This window comes from Talpa europaea, assembly GCF_964194135.1.
Source record: "Talpa europaea genome assembly, chromosome: 7".
In the NCBI taxonomy this organism is placed as follows: domain Eukaryota; kingdom Metazoa; phylum Chordata; class Mammalia; order Eulipotyphla; family Talpidae; genus Talpa; species Talpa europaea.
The window spans coordinates 2,006,596-2,027,851 of record NC_140074.1 but is presented as its reverse complement, the minus strand read 5'-3'; the positions used below and the strand labels follow the sequence as shown (position 1 = coordinate 2,027,851).

The 21,256-nt window shown below is 52.1% G+C and overlaps 1 protein-coding gene across 1 annotated transcript in view; it reads right to left on the bottom strand.

Annotated features, from left to right (window-relative positions):
- DDX31 (DEAD-box helicase 31) overlaps positions 1-21,256 on the bottom strand; it is a gene marked incomplete at both ends in the record, with an annotated part of 61,043 nt that overhangs the window by 36,089 nt on the left and 3,698 nt on the right. Inside the window, 13 exon segments of the mRNA XM_084236293.1 lie at positions 2,726-2,785; positions 6,401-6,577; positions 7,208-7,443; positions 8,415-8,521; positions 8,629-8,748; positions 10,207-10,271; positions 11,035-11,076; positions 12,196-12,240; positions 17,204-17,268; positions 18,153-18,223; positions 19,193-19,236; positions 20,168-20,243; positions 20,352-20,608. Coding sequence (XP_084092419.1) covers positions 2,726-2,785; positions 6,401-6,577; positions 7,208-7,443; positions 8,415-8,521; positions 8,629-8,748; positions 10,207-10,271; positions 11,035-11,076; positions 12,196-12,240; positions 17,204-17,268; positions 18,153-18,223; positions 19,193-19,236; positions 20,168-20,243; positions 20,352-20,608 — 1,365 coding nt within the window.

Genomic DNA, 21,256 nt, shown 5'->3' with positions numbered 1-21,256 from the left:
CACCCAGCATCCTTAAGCCCCTTGCTGTCAAGATGTCTGTAATTAGATGAAAGGACACACAATGACGTGTCACTTCCTAAAACGAGAAGATAATGGAGGACGAGGCAGGGAGGGGGCCCTCCAGCAGGAAAGGAAATAGCAGGACCGGGAGCTTTTGTGTGGAGCCACAACTCCCAGCTTTCATCCAGACACCCAGCCTTCGAGCCCCGTTCAAAGGGCCCTCCAATGATAAAATGGCAAAAGGAGCAGCAGAAGGGCGGGAGAGGCCCCCGCGACAATTAACAACATGATTCCTCTTTATCAAAAGAAGCCGGTTCTCCATCTGCCTTGTCCTGACGTGGCCCTCGTTCCTCATTAACACTAAGGAGGCTCCTGGAGCGCGCTCAGAAGGCCTGGCAAGCAACAGGCTGCTGGGAAGTGACAGCCCTCCCCCACCCCACAATGGCCTCCGTGTCTCATATGCTGCCCAGCCCTCGGACACCAGGAGCGTCAGGCTGAAGCAAGCAAGTGTGGCAGGAGCGGAAGGGACCCGGGGAGAGTGAGTGAAGAGCCCTCATCCCTGGACACCTGGGCTTAGCTCCTGAGAAGTGGGGAGACGATGAGCCTCCCCCAGTTCTTCCCCGGTAGCTGACTGCATGAAAAAGGGAATTGGCAAAGGATCGGGGTACTGGGAGGCCCCGGACGAGCGGCGCACACATGGAAAGGCCAGAGGACCGACTCAGGCCAAAGTGAGAGCTCGCGTTCCCCGGGCACCATCCAGCAGGGCGGGGCTGGGCACTGGGCTCTGCCCACCATGGGGCTCCCTGTCTGGCTGTCGCTGGCCTGCACACAGCAGCCAGACAGAACAAGTCATCACATGGTTCAGACCCCACTGAGAATTACATTTCAGGAAGAATGATTCTTTTCCTTCCATGTCAATCTACTAAAAAACCAAAATCCAAACCAAACAAACCAAAATCCTGACTTTTCCATTCCTGGAGTTTTCTGAAACGTCATGCTCGCTGGTATCTGTAGAACATGGCAGCACTGGCACCAGGAGATGGGGACCAGGGACAAGCGCCAGTCTTAAGGGTGAGAGAGACCCCATGCCCAGAGCCTAGCCCAAGCTCCACACATATGTTCCCACTGTCTCCCACCCAACAGACTCGGCCACGAGAACGCTCTCCTCGAGGAGCGACACGGGAACAGAGGCCTTGTCCTCAACGAGCCGGCAGCCTTGTCTCTACAAAACTGCATGCGGGTGGTTCTCGGCACCGACTTTCTTGGGCCTCATCCACCCAGCCAAGCCACAAACACCGTGGCCCACTGAGTGCCCGCTCGGTGCCAAACTCTGGATGGAACAGCAAACAAGACGGTGCCTGTTTCCACAAGCTTGCGACCTGGGGGCAGACACCCAGACTGGGGCAGAGCATCACCCTGTGACCCAGCACACAGTGGGAGAGCCCGATGGAAGAACTGGAGCTCCCAGGGACCTGCTTCCTGAAAAAAATAAAACTGAAGCTGAGACCTAAATAGGGGTGAGTCAGAGTGGGGTGCCCCAGGCAGAGGGAATGCATGTACCAAGGCCCCCAGGTCAGAAAAAACAAGACCACACATTCAGGAAACTGAAAGGGCTGGAGCAAGGGGGAGCAGGCACAAGAGGACAAGAAGGGGTGACGCTCCAGAAAGGACTGAGCATGCAGTAAGGTTCCTGGCAAATTTCAATTACATTAGCTGGACTCATCTTGACTTCACATCCAGCATTTAAAGATGTTTCTAGAGCAGACGCGAGCATCTGCCTTGAGCTTGGACGGACGGTGAGACTCAGACCTCCTTGGGAGGTGAGCCGGCCGGCAGGCTGGCGTGTCTGTGAGCATGCAGGCTCACACAGCAGAACAAAGCTGCCCTGGCTCACGGACTCTTGACACAGAGTGCGATCTCTATTGCCTTTAAGACGCAACACAGAGCAGCAGAGCCTTAAAAAGTAGTCGCCTTAAATGAGACCTACACAGGCTGCCAACAGTCCAGTGTCTTTGTTCCCATCCAGCGCTGTCCGCTGGAATTCCTACTTTTCTTGCAATTTCACTACTGCATAGACCACATAGGGGTTTCTCAAACAGCCAGTTGGAGATTAAGTCACATCATCCAAGATGGCACACACAGAAAAGGCATTTTCATCTCGGGAGCAAGCAGGAGCGAAGGGAAGTGAGTCCCCAGAGAAGCGGCACGGGGAAGGTGTGTTTCAATCTCGAAAGAGCACCAGAGTCGTGCATTAAAAAGGTCAGTGCTGAGCTGGAGGAGGGGCCGGCCCAGCCTGCAGATTTGAGGCCGGATGAACTGGCCCTGAAAATTGCAGGGCAAATGATAGTTTTAGACAATAGCAAATAAAGCCTGCGCAAGTGCATCTGTTTTCCTTTAAGGAGAGGTGAGCAGAGGCAGGCAGAGCGAGCCTGTTGTGGGAAGACTTTCTCAGCTCTAATTACTCCCGATAGCTGTTAATTTACAAGTTTTTGGTAGATAGAAATCGCCGAGATTCACACATTTTCAGACCAACAGCTGCCACTATTAGTGAGCAAATCGCCAAGTCCTGTGCAGGGTGGCAGCGACTGTCTGTGGCAGTCAGGTGACAAGCAGCAGTGGAGACCAGCCACCGAGAGGCCCGGCTGACGGTGGGGCGGGCTGCAGCGTGAACAGCCGGCAGCCGGCACCACAGTCTCCCTTCACATGCAGAACAGGGGATACGCACCGTGCAAAGGAGGACGCCCGTCTTGGAGTGCGAGAACTCCTGAAACACGGCTGTTCTTTCCTACAAACACAAGGGAAAAGGCCTTACAACTCTGACAGGGAATCTGTGAGGCAGGTGTAGATCCCTATCTCCCCGAGTCCCACCGCTCTCAGTGTCTTCAGGCAGAGGTGCTGTCAAGAAAGGGGAAGGAGTGGACGCCCCGTCTCCCGCGAAGACCTCACACTGACGGGACCCGACCTCGCAGCTCTGGCCCGGTGTCGGGCGGCAAGGGGTTCCCTCAAGGCTCGCTAAGACCAAGCTGTGCAGGCACGGCATTCAGAATGGCCCATGCCAGCAGCCAGGGAGGCTGAGCAGGCAGGTTCCCAACTGGGTTCTGGACAGCTTCCTTCAGAAGGATCCCAGAATGAAGAAGTACCTGCTTTCCCTAGAGAGCAATTTTTTTAAATATGAATTTTTAAAGGGCCTCCCTGGTGGCCTAGGGTTTAAGTCTCAGCACTACTACAGCATGAGTCTGATCCCCAGCTAGGGAGCTGATCCCACATGACACAGCAGACCTCTCGTCTCCCTGCTGCTCCCCTCAGCAGTGTCATTCAGTAAAATCTGCCTGTTCTGCTCCCCACTCTGTCTCTGGTGAATCCTCTCACCCCCCACACCTCTAGCCTACACCCGTTTCATTTCTTCTACACATAAAAATAAATGAACTTTTAAAAAGAACAAAAGGTTATAAAAACTATTTATTTTATGTGTTGAAAGCTGTAAGTCAAAAGAGGAAATCAGACCACATCAAGGCAAACCAGTACTGGCAACACGCAAGGGTTTCCACAGCCCTTTCCATGCAAAAACATCACCAGCTCTTACCACACTTGGGCAGGATGTAGACATCTTTCCATAGTGACAAATACCCCCAAGTCACATTGGCCCCCAAGACTTCAGTGGAATGGGTGCTCGTCACTGGGGGGATCCAGGTCCCACACTGGAGATGGACATTTCTATATAGCAATCATGCTTAATTACCCCCTTGAGATAAAATGCCAAAGATGGACTGGCAGGAGCGTGGCCAGGGCATACTTCAGAGGATGCTGAAAACATGGCATCGCCAGCAGTTGAGACATGGCTATGACCACGTTCAGCAGCAAGCGATATCTACCTAAGTACTAGAAATGTGCAAAAAAGAAAAGAGAAGTGGTCTCTCTTTCCATTCTGACAGAGCCACTATGCCGCTGCCTGGTTTCTCTGTCACCTCACTGGGACCCAGCGACCTCACTCAACATGGCGGACAAGGGCAACCAGCGAGGACCGAGAGCAACCCCACACCAGACACCACCTGTACCTCACACGTCCGGACCTATCCTCCCAAAACCCCTCTGAGCAGTGCTGTCAGCACCTCCAGTGCAGAGGGAGAAGCCGAGGCCCAGGGTCAGGTCTGAGTTATAGGCAGCACTGAATCCAAGCAGGGTACCATGTGCCCAAAGAGTCGGGCTCAGACCCTCTAATTAGAGCTGCACCTGCCTGGCGGGCCACGTGTTCCTTTTAAGGTTGGCTTTTAAAAGCTGCACTGTAGGGGCCTCCCCTGGTGGAGCAGTAGTTGAGCACTGGGCTGCAAGCTGCCCACAGCCTCTGCAGCACCGGCTCGATCCCCGGCCGCTGGCTAGGGTCCCACATGCCGTGCAGACCTCTCCTGCCGCCCGCTGCTCCCCTCAGTAGTGTATTTCTTCGTCAGTCTACCTGTTCTGTTCCCCACTCTGGCTCTGGTGAATTCTCTCACCCTCCCGCGCTTCTGTCTGTACCCAGTGCTTGTATAAACAAATAAATAAATAAATAAACCTTAAAAAAATAAAAAAAGATAAAGGCTGCACTGTGGAATCAAAATCAGAAAAACTCAGGGAAGTTGACAAAAGCCAGCGAAACATCTTAAAGACTGGACATAATGTACTGAGCCTTGGGGTGAACCCCCCCACTCTTGACTTTCATTACACGATCATGCACCGTGTCTTAGGAGAAACTTGGCGACACTAAGGTCAGTCACCTCGGGAGGCCAGAGCAGGCCTGGGTGACAAGCCAGAAGGGACTGATCAGCTGAGTCTAGGCCAAGACACTGAAGCTCACTATTTACAAAATGAAGCACGGAGACAGCCCTTCCATCTGCTGCCCACGTCACGGGAGGGCGTGAAGGCTGAGTACCTAGCACAGCAGTGCAAGCAGAGTAGCAATGACTAAACTGCGGGAGAGCCCAACTACTCCTGAGAGACACAGGCACCCAACCTTTCCGGATGCTTCCTGCTGCCAGGCCTGGACTCAGCACCCTACCTGCATTAACTCATTGTCACAGCAACCCAAGGAAATACTCTATTAGGCCCAGTTGAGAGACGTGGAAACTGAGGCTCAGAGAAATGAAAAGCATTCCCGAGGTCACACGGGCTGTAAATGGCAGGCTGGGGACCAGCCTTCAAGCAGTCTCCCCTGAGCCCACGGCTGCTAGAAGACCACCCTATTGTAACTCGAGAGAACAGGTGGAAATAACTGTGGAATCTTTTACAGGATCTATTCAAACTCCTGGATCCTTCTGTGTCCACACCCAGCTGGTCTCCATCCTCAGACCAATGCTGCAGAGCACTCTGGTGAAGCAGCCCAGAGAATCAGGGAACCGAGACAAAAAGTCAGACCCCACAAACAGTACCGAAGCGGGGATCCTGAAGGCAAAACCAAGCATTTATCAAATCCACAAAGCCAGACTACTGGGGAAATTCTATACAGGACGACAGAGAGGAAGCTGTGTCCTTGATTGACCTTGGGCGAGCTCACTCTTCTAAAGGCTAGACTTGATAAACTTTAATGTTTCTCTAGCTCTAAAAATGTTAGACTTTTGAAAGCTGGTTCCAGGTAAACGTTATTCCGATTTCTGGCTTCCTTTCACGCCTCCTAGTTCTCCAAGCTGCTTGGTAACCTCTCTTCTAGGACAAGATGGCTCCTGCTTCCAAGCCCTGTTTGTCCTTCCTTTCACCACCCCAGGGAGCTCACCTCATGCTCCACTATGCCCCGATGCCCTAATGGATGGCCTAGTTTCAAGTAGTAAAATGGGCAGCAGCTCAGTACCTAAAACAAAGGGAACGCGATTCTCTTCTTCTTAGACAAAAATATTACCCAAAGTTGAGACATAACTGAGACCCTGAAGCCCCTTTGATGCACGGTGCTCGCTCCCAACCACAAGGCTAAGAGAGCGAGCGCTGTATCTTGTTGACAAGGACAGCAGTCGTGCTCAGCAGTACCATATGGGAGTCACAATTTAGCTCCATTAATGCTCTTAATTTGAAGACATCAAGCCCTAATTACACACTGGGTACTAAAAAGGCAAAACCCTTCCCTGGTGCCAGCTACTTAGTGGTACTCTGTTGCCTTAACAGCTGGCTGAGGTAGAGTCAGGCCAAGCCCAGCCTGTGAGCTCTCTCAGGTGGAAGAGACCAGCTCCCGGGGCTAGCGATCAGGGACAATGCCTCCCTTTGCCCGCCTTGCCACAAAGTGGACTTTTCCCGTTCCCGTAGGCCGCCTCCACTGGGCTCGTTCTGCCCTAGACCTGTGAGGTCTGTGAGGGAGGCCAGAGCTAGCTCTAAAGACAAGCTCAAGTTCACGGGCCCAGGGCGGCTCCATCCTGCTCGCGGGAAGAGGTGCGGCGCTCACCTCCTGCTCCAGGGCACCGTGTAACCGGTAGAATTTTAACCTCGCAGCTGCAGATGGCAATGACCCTGAGTCCGGGGCCCCTGAGAGGCTTGGGAGGGTCTGCACGAAGAGGATGTAGTGGAACTCCACCAGTTCACAACTTGACAAAAAGATAATCATCTTCTGATCCTCTTCAAACTGTGGACGCAAAATGGGAAAACAGTCACACGCTCGTAAGATGAGGTGACACTAAAACGAGTGCATCTCTAAAACACATCGTCACGCTGCACCATCTCGGAAACACAGGTAACAGATGGCTTGAGTTATTTTTAAAAATAAAACTGCTACTCCACGCTACAAAGAGCGCAGGAAAGGAAAACGACATCGCCATCACCTTGAAAGTTTCCCCTATCTGAGAAAAAGAAAGGCACTTGGAGAGAAGGGACGGGTCCGCTCTGCCCCAGCACTGGGCTGGGCTCCCCACACTGGGCCACCGGCTCATACTCTGAGGGGCCAGCACGGGCCCTTCCACCTACTGTTCCCCCATACACCAAAGAGCGCATCACAGACTCGAGCACCAGGTCCTTTAAAAAACAAGTGCACAGGCCCATCTGCCTGGCCTCCACTGCCCACGTGGTGCCAGCAGCAGTCCCAGGGGGCCAGCACGGCTCTAACGCCACACCACGCCAGAAGTGCTGGCCGGGACGACCTTCACGGGCGCACCATACAGTGTGGGAGCAACTCTGCCGTGTGCCTCCACTCTCCAACCCAGTGCCCGACCCAGAACCAGGCACTTGCCGGGATCACGAGGGCCAACCTCAAGCCTACCTGGCATTTCTGCAGGATGAAGGCCGCCAGGCAGACGAGCCTGAGTTTGCTGGGAACCAACACCACGTGCTGGTCAAGGCTCACGGGGATTGCAAAGCCAGCCTGCTGGTCCCCAGCCGGTGCAGGACAGGCTGCCGGCATCGCTCTGTCCCCGCAGGTAGATGGGGCGCCGCTGTCATCCTGGACAGAAATACTGACTGGGTCATGCAGACTGATATCGGCCAGCCGGGTGACGCCTGGGATCAAGTGAGAAGGCACAGGAGACATCAGGCACAGATGGAAAGAAACTCCAGAAACTTTTGAGACCACCAAGAGCCAGCACCCATCCACCTCCTGCCAGTCCATCCTCACCAGCCTTTCTAAGCTGATGCGCGCAAGACCCTCAAGAGGACACAGGCAGATGCCTGCACCAAAAAGGGCTCCGTGGTCCACAAAGTGCTGAACCCCCCCACTAGCGGGCCTGATGGACACTTCTACGGGCTTGGGGCTTTACTGTGCCGACGTGCACCTCTCTCCAAGAGGAGGAGCTAAAGCATGCCATTCCCAAACCCTCTGGGTCACAGCACCCCTCTTCAAGGACTCTCTTATAACGAGTGTCTCTGGGAACACCCCCGCAGGCCCGCCGAGGGTCACGGAGCAGCAGCCGGCGTGTGCACAGCGACGTGCCAGTCAACGAGCAGGCCAGCCTCGGACACATGACGCCGCAGCCCGCAGAAGGCGCGCCAGGCAAGGGGGGCATGTGGGCAGCCCTCTTCCGCCCTGCGGCCCCAGCTACAAAACGGACAAAACTGTCCGTCTTGCGAGGGCAGAGAGACAGACGTGAGCTCAGGCTGTTGCCAAGGGTCACATCTCTTCAGGAAGGGTGAGCACTGCGCTGACGCTGCACCTGGCGAAGCCCCCGTCGGCTGGGTCCCCCGCGCCGCCTCCGGCTCCCGCAGCTCCACGGCCGTCCAACCTCCTGGGCCCACGGGGCTGCTGGGGCTCAGCCCCTCCTCGTCCCCTAAACCTGGTGTGGACACCAGCTCCCGTCTGCCCCTTCTCGCTCTCCCATGCCCTGGGGACACAGCAGGGTCTTGGGAGACGTCTGGAAAGGCAGTCCCTAGGGATACCCTGGTGGTCTCTCCACACCCCTTGGTGGTCAAGAACCACCGCTAGCAAACGATGCAGGTCAGGCCTTGGACCTAAAGGTCACTTCTTTTCAACTCACCTTCTGTGAGCGTCGCCGACAGCAAGACATTCTGTCGCTTCTGGCACTGAGCATTCAGAGCATTGAGAATCACCGTGACATCCTTTTCAAAACCCAAATCCAAGATTCTGTGGTTTCAAGAGAAGGAATTTTATTCCACGTGTGACATAAACATGCTATGTGGGCCACAAGAGCTGCAAGGAGGGGCAGAAACTGCTCCCTGGATGAGGCTCACCTGTCAGCTTCATCCAGAATCAGCCACTGTATCCGACTAAAATGAATGTTCTTTGTGGATTTTATATGATCCACCAGGCGTCCAGGAGTTGAGATAAGGATATTTATTCCTTTGCGGAGTCTGTTTAAAATCACACATCATAAAAGAAAGTAAATCAAGTGAGGCTGGCCGCCTGGAAAACAGGGACGTGGCAGAGGCAGAACCAAGGCACACGGCTCGGAGCCAGACGCCGCAAGGCAACACTGGGCACCAAGGTGGTGTGAGTTCATTTTCCTCTGAAATGTCTCTTCCCCAGAGTGCAACTATCAAGATCTGAAGTTATATGAAAATCATAAAGCCTTAACGTTGAAAGAAATCCTTATAATCCAATGTCCTTTTCCTCATCCATATTCTTTCAAGAACATTCCAGACAGACGGTCCTCTAGCCTGTTCTTCACAGGCTTTTACCTGAATACATTGTCAGGCCTATATGTTGTCAGAGCCAGAACCTTTTTCTTATACTGAATCCTTTTGCAACTTCTGTGCAATGGACATAGCTCTGTCCCACAGACTAGGTAGAATAATTCCAATCCCATATGCTCCAAACATCTTTTACCCCATTACTCCACAATAACAATAGTCCCCAATTTTTAACTGAGTATACTTTCCAGGTTCCCATGCAATTAAGAATGGCCACGTGTCTATAGCCCAGCTCCAGGGTGAGTGGATAAAGGGAATACGTAACCCTACAAGTCCTTTAGAGAGAGGAGGTACGATTATCTTTGTCCCTGTTGGCAGGAAATCAGCTACAATGGTGAGAGCTCCAGAAACGATCTAACACTACGAGGTAATCTTAAAAATGGAAGCCTTACTCAGTGGCACAGAAAGATGAAAGGAGGAGCCTGGGTCCATACAATGGAGGACCATGCCAGGCCTGGACGGGCTACTGTCAGGTTTTCAGAATGTAAAATAAAAATAAAACTTCCATATTGTTTGTGCACTGCTCCTTGTTATTGATGGATGAATCTAACCCTAAGAGGTATGTACTCCTCAGTGACAGACTACACACACAGCTGGTGTTACTAACGAGTATTAAGCTATAAGATAATGAATGTGTTTTCAAAAGAAAGCAGCGAATTTTGGATTTACTTGTTGCAATTATTCTTCACTGACAACCATTACCAGTCCTTACAGAATTAGGAATCAATGTATTTGGGTATAAAATGTAAGATGCAAAGCAGCATGTAAGTTTATGATCTTAGTTTTGTAAAATCAAACAACAGCATCCCAAATTCAGAATGTATGTAAAAGGGAGTCACCCTGGGATGTCTTCTAAACAGGGGGGCTGCAGGGTGCTGGGGTTTAAAGGTAAAGGCATTGTCAGTGACCACCCCAGTCCTTGCAGGTTCATCACTGTTTTGAGAAACAGCACTATCTAAAGGTGACCACACCCTGCTGACTCAATCTGGCCCCACACGCTGGGCCTCAGAGGCAGATCTCAGACAAGGCGCTCTCCAGGTGTAGAAGGAGCAAATGGGATCGAATAGGAAGGCAGGACAAATTCTAAAAAGAATCAACAACAAACCAACCTCCCCCTACCTGGCTTTTTCTGATTTTCTCTTCTCTCCTCCCATCAACACTCCGGGCACAATCCAGGTAAATGGCTAGAGAAAGACATCAGACCAAATTAATGCAAAATCCCCACGCTGAAAACAGAGACGAAGTCTAAGTTCCTTCTCCTTTAAGAAGCTGAGCTTCCCAGGAGGACCCAGGCGCCCACGAAGAGGTGCCACCACACAGACACCACGGCCACCCCAATGTCACCATCAGCATTGACTGAATTACAGTCGCCTAACTAGCCTCCAGCGCAGGGCAAGAAGAAGGTGCCTTTTTAAGTGATTCGGGGAGCTTCTCTGCCTTTCCCCGTGGACCCTGAAGGGAAAACACATTTCAATAAGCCTATTGCTTTTTTTTCTTCCTGGTTAAGAGAAAACCCAAGCACAAGCCTTCCCTGCTCTCCACGCTGGGTAAGAGGAAGATGGATTCTCGATCTAATCTGCTGGGTTGGCAGGCTTGGGCTCTGCCTCCTCTCTCTTCTCACTCAAACACACCCTACCTGCAGCTCTTTAAGTTACTTTGCCCTCGGTCATCTTAAGGTTGCACCTGTGAACCTCTGTATGTGGCTGCTCGTGACGGTGATGAGCAGATTATAGGACTTTAAGCCCAGGAAACCCGAGTAAGCTAGCTAAGCCAGAAATCAGCAGCTAGTAAGGTTTGATCAGATCGTACTGGGGAGAGCAGAGACATCTGGGGTAGAGGGAAATGACAGTAATGTCTTGCTCTTTGAAAATAAAGACAAGACAGTGGTATATTTCTTTCCTTAAAAGTCAGAAAAAAACACAAAACTGAACTTATGGCTTGCCTTACCTTCAGCAGCTTCTGGACAGTGTCAAAGCTTTGGAGAGCCAGCTGTAAATATTAAAGTTACAGATCATGAGCAAAGTCCTTTCTTCTCTTTAGATTTTTTTCACTTAGACAATGGAAAGTGCTTAGGATCCAAATGTGGATCTCACCTAGACTTAAGAAACAAAAAATCCTATACACAGAATCTACGGGAAAAATCCTATTTGGGGAGTGCGGGCAGAAGCATCACATTCATTTCCTGACAGGCACAAAAATAGTGTTTTGTGCTCCCTCTGCTGGCTCAAATTCCCAGAGAGCCACACTGAGAGCACAGTGCACAAAAATGGAAGAAAAGGAAACAAAGTCGACCTGAATTTGGCTCTTAGAAAGAGAAAGAACAGAAAAGCTCAAGGGATAAACTGGAACAGTGACACGACAGGTTCACCTTTGGGGACGTAGCTGTAAAGGTGGAGAGACAGCATCCTCGGAACATGCAAGAGAGGAGCAGGGCAGAATGTGAGGGGGTTGCTCCCCGTGCTTACTAAGGGAAACACCCGAACCCACAAGCCAGTGGAAACCAGAGAAAGTGAAAATTCGGTGGAGGTTAAAACTCTCAACCACTATGACAAAAGCTCGCACGCAGCCCTTCACGCACGGAGATGCACAGACTCCACGTGCGTATTATTCACGCAGCATCACGGGAGGTGGCAAGTTTGCCGCCGTAAACACCCCCAAAGCCTGGATGCCCCCCCCACTGGGCTGAGCTGAGAGGGCACCACAGGGGCTGAGCTGCAATGCCCGTGGCCATGATCAATTCTTGGTAAGGGGAGAGATAAGCACTTGCTGTAGGAAACAGCATCATCTGGAATTGCCTCCAGGAGCAGATAAAATCAGATAGAAGAGATCCACCAAGAGAGAACCTTAACTTAAAAATTTTAAGCTTAAGTTTAAAGTTGCTGGTATAGCGGCGTGTTAAAAAACATAGTGTTAAAAAAACATTGAAAAGTCCATTTTGGATTAGGTCTCATTCATTTTTCATTAAGTTGAGCAACAAAAAGTACAAAGTATAACTTTAATTACACAATATTATACTTCATGTCACAAAACATAAAAGGTGAAACCACTTTTAAGTTCAATAGAAGGTTACCAGAGGCACTTGCTTAAAATTGTCCCAAAAGTGCTTACCTCTCTTGTGGGCACCAGCACCAGGGCGTAGGGGCCATCGCTGCGCTGGAGACACAGAAGGAGAAAGGTGCTGTGAGTGAGGCGAGCAAGGTCAGCAGAAGGAAGGTCAGGACAGCCACCCGCAAAGGCTCAGAGGCAAGCCCACAGGCAAAGGGAGGACATGCAGCCCCTCACCGTGGTGGAGCGCGGCCCTAGGGACTCTGGCCCGGGCAATCGGACAAGAGAAAGAAGCACATGGAAACCTGGAGAGAAGGGGCCACAGCCTCGCTACCAGAGAGCATTTTATACTGGGCGGGGGAGAACCTTAAAAAAATCAATTAAAAATCTGTTACTAAAGATAATTTAGTCAAATAGCTGAATGCAAAATTAATCCTGAAAAATCAATAGGCTTCCATCATGGAACGTTAGAAAATAGATTGGAGCGGGGGAAACACCACACTTACAATACCAACAAAAAGTTATAAAGAATAAACCTTATAAAATGTGTATGACAAAAATTTTAAAACATCTCTGAAGGACATAAAATAATATTTGAACAGAAAGATGTATCTTGCACTTGGATAAGAAGACTTGGCATTATAGCAAAGCTAATTACTCTTAAGCCAATTCATAAATATAATGCAATTTTTTTAAAAATGCCACAAATACATCTATATGTATACGCAAAATATATAGTATCAGGCAAACTGATTTCCAAGCTTATATGAAATGTAAATGTGCGAGAATAACCAAGACATTTCTGAAAACATGTTAAAACAGTTAAAAGTAAAAGTGTCAATAACTTGAAATGAAAAACATCTTTTGATACCAGCACATGGAGATGACAATAGTCAACGGAGTACAGAAAACAATCAAATACATACAGAAATTTAGGGAAGAAAATAAGGACCACTTTATATTAGTAGGGAAGATGGATTATTCAAAAGTCCTTTTAGGAAAAATAAACTCAGAAAAATAAAATTAGAATTACGCTGGCTTTTCTATAGATGGCATAAAACTCAAAAACAACAAAATACTGATTAATTTTATTAAACAAAAGATACAATTTTCAGAATGGAAAAGAAACATCGTTTTAAACAACATCAAGAGCTAAAGGACAAAGTGGGGGGGAAACAGGCCACACAAACGAAGGGCCAGGTCCCTGAGCTCACACGGAGGCCTACACTTCAATTACAAAATAGAAACTGAAAGACAACAACTCAGATAGAAAGATGGGAAAATAGGCAACATACAGAGAAATGCAAAATGTGACTTGTACACACATGAAGATGCTTAATTTTACTTCCAAGAGACATTCAAATTGAAACTACAACACACCAACCTTCCCCTGTCCGGAGGGCCAAACCCCACGGCTGACTGCGCGAGCGAGGGCGTGGGCAGGCAGGAACGCTGCACTGCTGGTGGGTGTGCAAACTGGTAAGATCCCTTTAAGGTCACTTTTGGCATTATCCACTCAATGAAAAGGCACATTCCATTCATGGTGATTTCTCTCAAAGTCACACGCACAGGCGGGCATGAAGAGCTAAGTATAAGGTGCCTTTTATAGATTGCAGATAGAACAGCAAAATACTGGCCACAATGTAACCCCACCCAAGAGGGTCAGGCCCGGACGGAAGCGCGTGCAGGTGAGCACCAGGCAGCCAGCGAGCACAGGGCAGGTGAGGCCGGCACCGAGCTGAAGCTGACCCAGAAGCCACTAGGTGTGCGAGAGAAAACATCACCCCCGACAAGCAGCCATTTCCGCGTCAAACCAAATGAAGGAGAATCTGAAATTATGGGGGCCAGGGACCCTGCATACTCACATTTGCTTTAGGTGAAAATAATATCCCTGGAGGCCAGACAAGGGCCAGGGCACCCTGAGGGAGGCTGGGCCCCTGGAGGTGGGGTGGGAGAATGACTTATTCTCGGGACTCTCCTGCATCAGAAAGTTGTAACAGTACTAACAACAACCAGCAAAGGAAACAAAGTAACCTGCTAAAGGCCTGAAGTGAGGGGTCCTGTCCCCAAGTGCTCAGGCCCCTGAAGGAAGCACAAGGACGCCAGGGCCCCCCTGGCTGCAAATTCAATTACAGGTCGGGTTTTCACAGGAGACATTTACCCACCAGGAGAAAAGGATTTGGAATTCAAGCTGGAGTCGCGGAGCCCAACACCAGCTTTGCGAGGCTGAGCTGAAGCCCGGGGAGGAACAGTAAACATGTCAGTACAGCATTCCGGCACCGCACTAGGAGGTTCTGACATTTCAAACGGTGTTACTACACAGCGGAGAAGAAAGCAAATCAGTTCCTCGCAGGCAGAGCGAGTGAAGAGGATGGATGTGATGATAAAAAAATCAGAGCCAAAATAACAGAGGCAGCGGAAACACAGAAGACACCTGTTCCCGTCCACCCTAGAGTAATTTAAGACTGCTGGGTGCCTCGAATGCGCTGCTCCCTCCACGAGCGCTTCTTCTCAGGTCAAATCACTTTACGATCACCTGGACGGGTCTACACTGAGTATTAGTTTAAATAAGTGAATATAATCCGGGCGTGGAAAAACGGTTCCACAGACTATTTCAATCTTCAAAAGGATGAGCTATTACTGACATTAAGAAGTATTTGAGCAAATAAAAGCAACTCCATTATGGCTGAGGTTCTGGATATGGCAACGAATCCATCAGCAGCCCTTCACACTAGCGTGTGGCGGGCGGATGCCGGTGCCAGGTCACAGGAGATGAGCTGGTGCCCCTCCAGGTGCCACTTCCCTGCTGTCAACCCTCACTCAGGGGCTCACTCGGGGCTCACTCAGTCTTCTTGGTGGTGTGGGAGCTGGGCACTCGCGACAGTGGAGGGAGCGGCGCAGGGGATGAAGTGATTCACCAAAGTCCACGGAGGCCGGGGTGGGAGCAGAGCACCCCTCCCTGGCCATGAGCTCGCCTCGCTCACCCCCAGCCAGGATCTACAAACACGCGGCCAGGCCACAGCCCACGACCGTTTCACTCCAATCTCCCCAAACTCCCACTTCGCACAAGACAGAGACCTTTACTAGCAGAGGGTCTCCTGGAGCAGAGGAATGACACTTCACGACATTATCATTTTCTCTCCTTTACTTGTAGGAATTACCTCCCTGTGAAGTGCCTAAAGGCAAGAAAAATATCAGCCACCTGGAGGAAATAAAATTCCTCACTTATCTTCCTCAGAGAAAACCAGCATTAGTAGTTTGATCAGTATCTCTGCCATCTCTGCATGCGTACACACACACACACACACACACACACACACACACACACACACACACGGACGATTCATGGCGTGGAGTCACATCATCTACACTGCTTGGTAACCCTCCTTTCAATCCACAGCAGCAGAGAACAAATGGTAAATTGAAAAATGTCACTTTTAATGGCTATGCAGGAGTCCATCATTTGGATGATTGGTTTTTTTTATTAATTCAAAATTATTTAAAGTTAAATAACTTCCAACTTACATAAAGTTGGACGAAGAGTACGAAGAGCCCCCTGGCCCTCCCGGTGCCTCTGCGTGGTGTGGGCTCTCAAAACCACAGGCCAGTGAGCCAGGCCGGGAAATCAACACAGACGCGACACTACAACTACAGCTCTGATTCGAATCCCACTCACTGACCTGCCGCGGTCCCTCTTCAGCGCAGGACCGAGGGAGGTCCTCATGCCGCAGGGAGCTGGCACCACCCTTCACCTCTGTGAGTCTGGGGGCCCTTCGCAGTTGCCCTTTGTGACCCTGTGCTTTTGGAGAGCACTGGCCAGTTACTTTGTGGAAGGTCCCGGAACCCAGGCCTACCTGATGTTCACTTGTGATTAAATTCAAGTTACACAGTTTGGCAAGGAAACCGTGGAGGTGACGCTGTCTGCCCCACGCACGCCCTCTCTACCAGCACACAAGGGCCATGTGTCTCGTACTGGGGGCGCCAACTCTGATCCCTGGGTGAAGGCGGTGAGAGCCAGGCTCCCCAGCGCGAAGGTGCTGCTTCTGCCTCCGTGGTTAAGAGGCACTGTGTGGGCAGCATCCATGAGGCTGTGTAAATACCCCTTCTCATCACACTTCCACGCCTGTGACGGCTCCGGCCTGACCGCAGCACTGCAGCCCGTGCCATGTGGGGGAGTTCCAGATCCCTCACTCCCGGCCGGACCAACGGGGCTTCTACCACACGAAGGGCTTTCTCTTCTCCCCACACAGTTGTTTACTAACTCACTTCCATCAGCCTGCACGCATGGAGGCGGTTTCAGTCTGCGGGCACTGACCCAATACTGTCATAACCGTCCCGTCGCCTGAGTGCCTGGCAAGCCTGGCACACTTCTGACTCTAGGTGCTCCCGTGCGGTCATTTGCTCATGTTGTCTGTTCTGGACACCAATCTCACTTCCTATTTCCGACCCCACCATTTCCTCTCAGCTGAGAATAACCAGGGCTGCATATATTTGTGGGGCTCCGGGCTGGGTTCTGAGGTGATGTCTACAGAACACCGCAACTAACTGGGTCCCTAGCTCCCAGAGGACACGCGGGCTGCAATTCTGGCCCCCTGGTCCAGGCACGAACTAAATGCTTCACAACCAAAGATGGATGCTACACACGAGGCACGCAGCCGGCAGGCTCCCCAGGCGGGCCCATTCTGCAGCAGAGCACGCTGCTGGAAACACGACGCTCGGCCCTCCTCGCCAGTGCACGAGGAAGCTCGGTCTCTAGAGCCAAACAGAAGTGGGGAGGAACCCAGTTCCACAGCCATCACGAGCTCCTTAACTTCCCCAAACCTCCATTTTGGGGCCTACGGGGGCAAAGAGGCGGGAAGGATTCAGGAAGGTCGCAGGCACAGCCCGCAGCGCAGCGTCCATCCCACTCCAGACGGCCTTTCCCGAGATGCAACGTGCGCAAGGAACACGTGAACTACAGAGGTGAGAAAGCCGTGCTGAGTGAAAAGGGACTCGATGTCCACTCACTCCCTGCTCCACTGTGCGGCTGGGTGACGCACCATGCACAGCAACAGAAGCGCCTCATACTCACTTGTATCTTTGCTTTCATTGCTTGAAGGGACTGGACCACAGGGATGCAATACGCAAGAGTTTTACCTTTTAAAAAAGTACAAAAGCAATTAAAATGACAGCCTCTGTAGCCGGAAGAAAGCAGGGAGGGACTCCACGACCTCGGGAGGCGCCGGTTTCGGGAGGGAAGGCAAGTGCGCTCACATGTCCTAGGGGGAAAAGGATTCACCTGCCCGCCACTACGCAGTTTTGCTCTGCAAATTCAGCCCGTGCGTCCTCTGGGAAACCTGCAGCCTCAGTCCCTTTAGCCACCTAGGAAGGGAGTCATGACCCACCTCCCAGATGACATAAAAGCTCAACCTGATGACTGTCTCTAGAAGCCAGAAAATTCCTTCTCAGCAGTCGCCCTTAACCTCTCAAATGAGCTTCAGCAGTCAGGGACGTGTCCTCTGTGCTGCTACCGTGAGCAGGAGTCGGTCTGAAGCCCGTGCAGCCACTGAAGGCCAAGGATAAACCAGAACTTCAGGCTGCCACGCTGTGAGTGTTGGCTGGCTGAGGCAGGGAGCAACGCTGACTCCCACTGAGGGTGTACGGCGGTCGCAAAGCAAGTCCAGACTACTCTGGAGCGTGACAAAAACAGCATTCCATGTCCAAGCCAAATGCCTGGCCTCGGATCAGAGTGCCCAGTCAGAGCTGTGTTTTGATACAGAAGGTACAAGCCCTTCCCCAACCGGAAGGAGGGCGGGCAGGTCAGTCCTAGGGGCGGGGCGGGGCAAAGCAGGAGACAGGAGGCTGCCTCCAAGGAATGAGCGTAGGCCTTGACTATACTCCCTGTCCGGCTCCATCCCCTACGCCCTCCTCTCCCTGGTGAACAAGGGTGCGCTCACAAAAAGCAGGCAACTAAAAGCAGGCACGGCTTTCCCTCCCCCCACCAAAACAAAGCGGCCCCCACAGACACAGCGCACACTGACCTGAGCCCGTCTGGGACCTCACCAGGGCATCTCGACCTCCCAGCAACACGGGGATGCTCTGCTTCTGCACACTTGTGCCGGCAAAAGAAAGAAAACACATTTATCTATATCGCTTGCCTGCCACCCCCCCCCCCGCCCACCCCAACCAGCCTGCACAGAATGCAAAGGCCCCGCACTCTGGTCTATCAGCTGCCACAGAGACGAGGCCTCAACATTCAAGTGACGGTGCTGAGAGACTTTGACAAGTGGAAGAATAAAATCTCTGTTAGATTCTGGAACTTAAGCTAATTAAACTAATTAAGAGAAAAAACAAAACAGGCTGAGGGCAACCTGGAGCTACCAGGAAAGCACGCTGCAGCCCCAGCTCTGTAAGAGGGACGCGACACACCCGCCGTGAGGCAAGAGCCCCGCACACAGGAGCCAGAGGCAGGCGGGAGCTGTGGAGCTGGGCTGGAGCGGCTCTCTTCTCCAGAAAACCAGGACCGGGTTGCCATGCACGCACCAAGCTGTGCGTGGACCCACAACCACTAGCGCAGCGGTGAGGGTCCTTGTTTCACTCACTATTCCTATCAGCTGCGCTCCAGGCACGCAGCAGCACGTTCTCTAGAGGAGGAAGGCCGCCTCGCACCACACTCTGTGCTCCACGGCACACAACTTTTCAGCGCTCGCTGCACCCGCGGGGTACCCACTCCTGCCTGCTAGGGGAACTCTAAATTCTGACTGCTAAGAAATGGGATGATGAATTCTCTATTCCGGCAAGCTACTTGCCAGCAAGCACGGCTAGCAGTGGGAGCCTATGGGTACCGAGAGCAGCTCAGGAACCAGAGAGAGGTACGGCTTCGGGCTGAGAGCAGGGCTCCCGGCCTCTCCTTTTAAAAGCCAGGTTCGCCGAGAAGCTCAGGGACAGTCGAGTCCTCATGGCCAACGGCGGGGCCCTGCTCGCCAGTGCCAAGACAACACGGGCTCTGTCCCACACGGCTGTTCAGATCCCTCCTGCTTACACCCGCTTAACAGAATCCAGACTGGCCTGGAACGCCTACCTGGTCATACTGGACATTTTTAAGACCGTATTTATCGTGGAAATCTAAAAGAGAAAACAAAAAATTCTTTCCTTTATCATCTTTCTGGTACACATATGTTTAATGCAAATAAAGATGCAAAAAGGGGCAAACTACTGGGATGAAATTGATTAGCATCATCAAATCAAGTTCCTCCAACCCAGGGGTTCGCAGCTGGGGGTGGTCCTACCGCCCAGCCCCAGGACATGCGGCAAAAGTCTGGAGAAACCGCTGGGAGTCGCCACCGGGGGCACAGATGCCACTGGCACCAAGTGAGAGGCACAGACATGGCTACAACCTCCAGTGCACAGCGGGGCGGAGGCACCCACCCCCGTGTGCACAACACCGAGGCTGAGAAACGCTGCTCAAGCCAGAGGTGAGAAAACAAGCTTCAGCAACCCAGCCCCAAGGAGTAGGTAAGCGATGATGGCACGAACAAAGGAAATCCAGACGCCCCAAAAGCGAATGTATTTTCCTCTCCTTACTAATCGTTAAGCCTGGAAAACTCGTTGGTGACGAACGCACAGGTGTCCATCTGTCTGTGAGGGCGGCGTGTTAACAAAAGCCGCCTCCTGCTTCCCGTCTCTCTAGCTGCTCTGCCCCTCCGCGGCAGACACCAGCTCGGTTTCCTCACTGCGCTGCTGTCGCATCTGCCACTCAGCACAGCCTCGGTGTCACCTCTCTCCAGTGACGAGGAGGCTGTCCCAAAATATATTTAGTGAGGAAAGTGTTTCCATCTTTTAAAAATGGGTGGGGGGAACCACGGGTAAGAGCACGGGACAGCAGGTAGCGTAAGCCTGCGCGCGCCCTGCAGAAGTTTCTCGGCCATCTCAGTTCATCCCGGCAACTTGGAACAGGAATAACCATGCTTTGATTTTTCTAGCTAGACTGGCGCTTCATAGACATACGGAATGAGTCAACACCCCCCAAAACAGGCTGCCGACCGGACATACTCACTAAGTGTGGGTGGAGGTCCAGTTCGTGGAAGGCATCCGAAGTAAACACCTCCTCCTGCACCTGTGTGACCGCAGGTCTGCAAAGCATGAACACCCCCAGGCGTCAGGTGCGACCGACAGGGAAAAGGGCACCCGGTCTACACGTGATCCCTTTCGTTCCGATGAGGGTCTGCCCCCGGACATACCTGTCGAGTTCAGGGATTTCGGGGTTGTTCTTAAACAAAGATGAGGTCTTAACGCCGGCTCTCTGCTCGTGGCTTCTAGCACCCGCGCTGCCTGGAGGCTGCTGCTGACAAGATGCGCCCGGTGCCTCTCCCTTCAAGGTCTTCCGCGCCCCCCTAGCAGCGGCATTCCCGGCAGGCAGAGACCACGCCTGGCTCCTCCGCTTCGCTGGGGGAGCCTCATTGGATGCCTGGCATCTTCTCTTGGTGGCCTTTGCTGGCTGCATCATCCCCGAAAGGAAATAGCAACAAGAGGTGCATCAGCCCATGAAGACAGCGCCAGGAGCGGAGCCTGGCTGCGCGGAGAACCGCATCTCCCCGCAGGGATCATCAGGCCCAGATGCCACGCAGCACTTGAGGGTCTGCAAGCAGAGTCTCTGACTGGCTTTTCCAAAACCCAAACAAAGGACCCCACAAAATCCCAGCTCCTCCTCTACCAGACCTCACCATCCAGCTTAACTAGCAGCTCCGCCAAGAGGAGGGTGAGGATCAAGAAGGGAGAAACATTTTTTGGGCTCCATGTGAACAAACGGAGCCTGCTCCTAGGGAAGAGAGGCTGCCTGGTGGCGGGTGCCCCGAGTCAGCCCGCGGGCCTGGCAGCCCACGGACCCGAGAAGAACAAGGGGAAATAAATCTTGCTCCCGACAGACCCCACGGGTGACTACACCCGGGAGGCAGATATGCCCAGGAAGCGGAAATGCTCATTACCGCTCTGCCTCAGAGAGCTGGGAGCGCCGTCACGCCCCCTCAAGCTGCTCCCCCAGATTCACATGGCTGGGAGACAACCGCTCCTGGCCGTTTCCATTCCAAATGAGAATTCTGCTCCATCCATCACTTCCATCGCCATGATTTCCAGCCCTCCTTGCCTT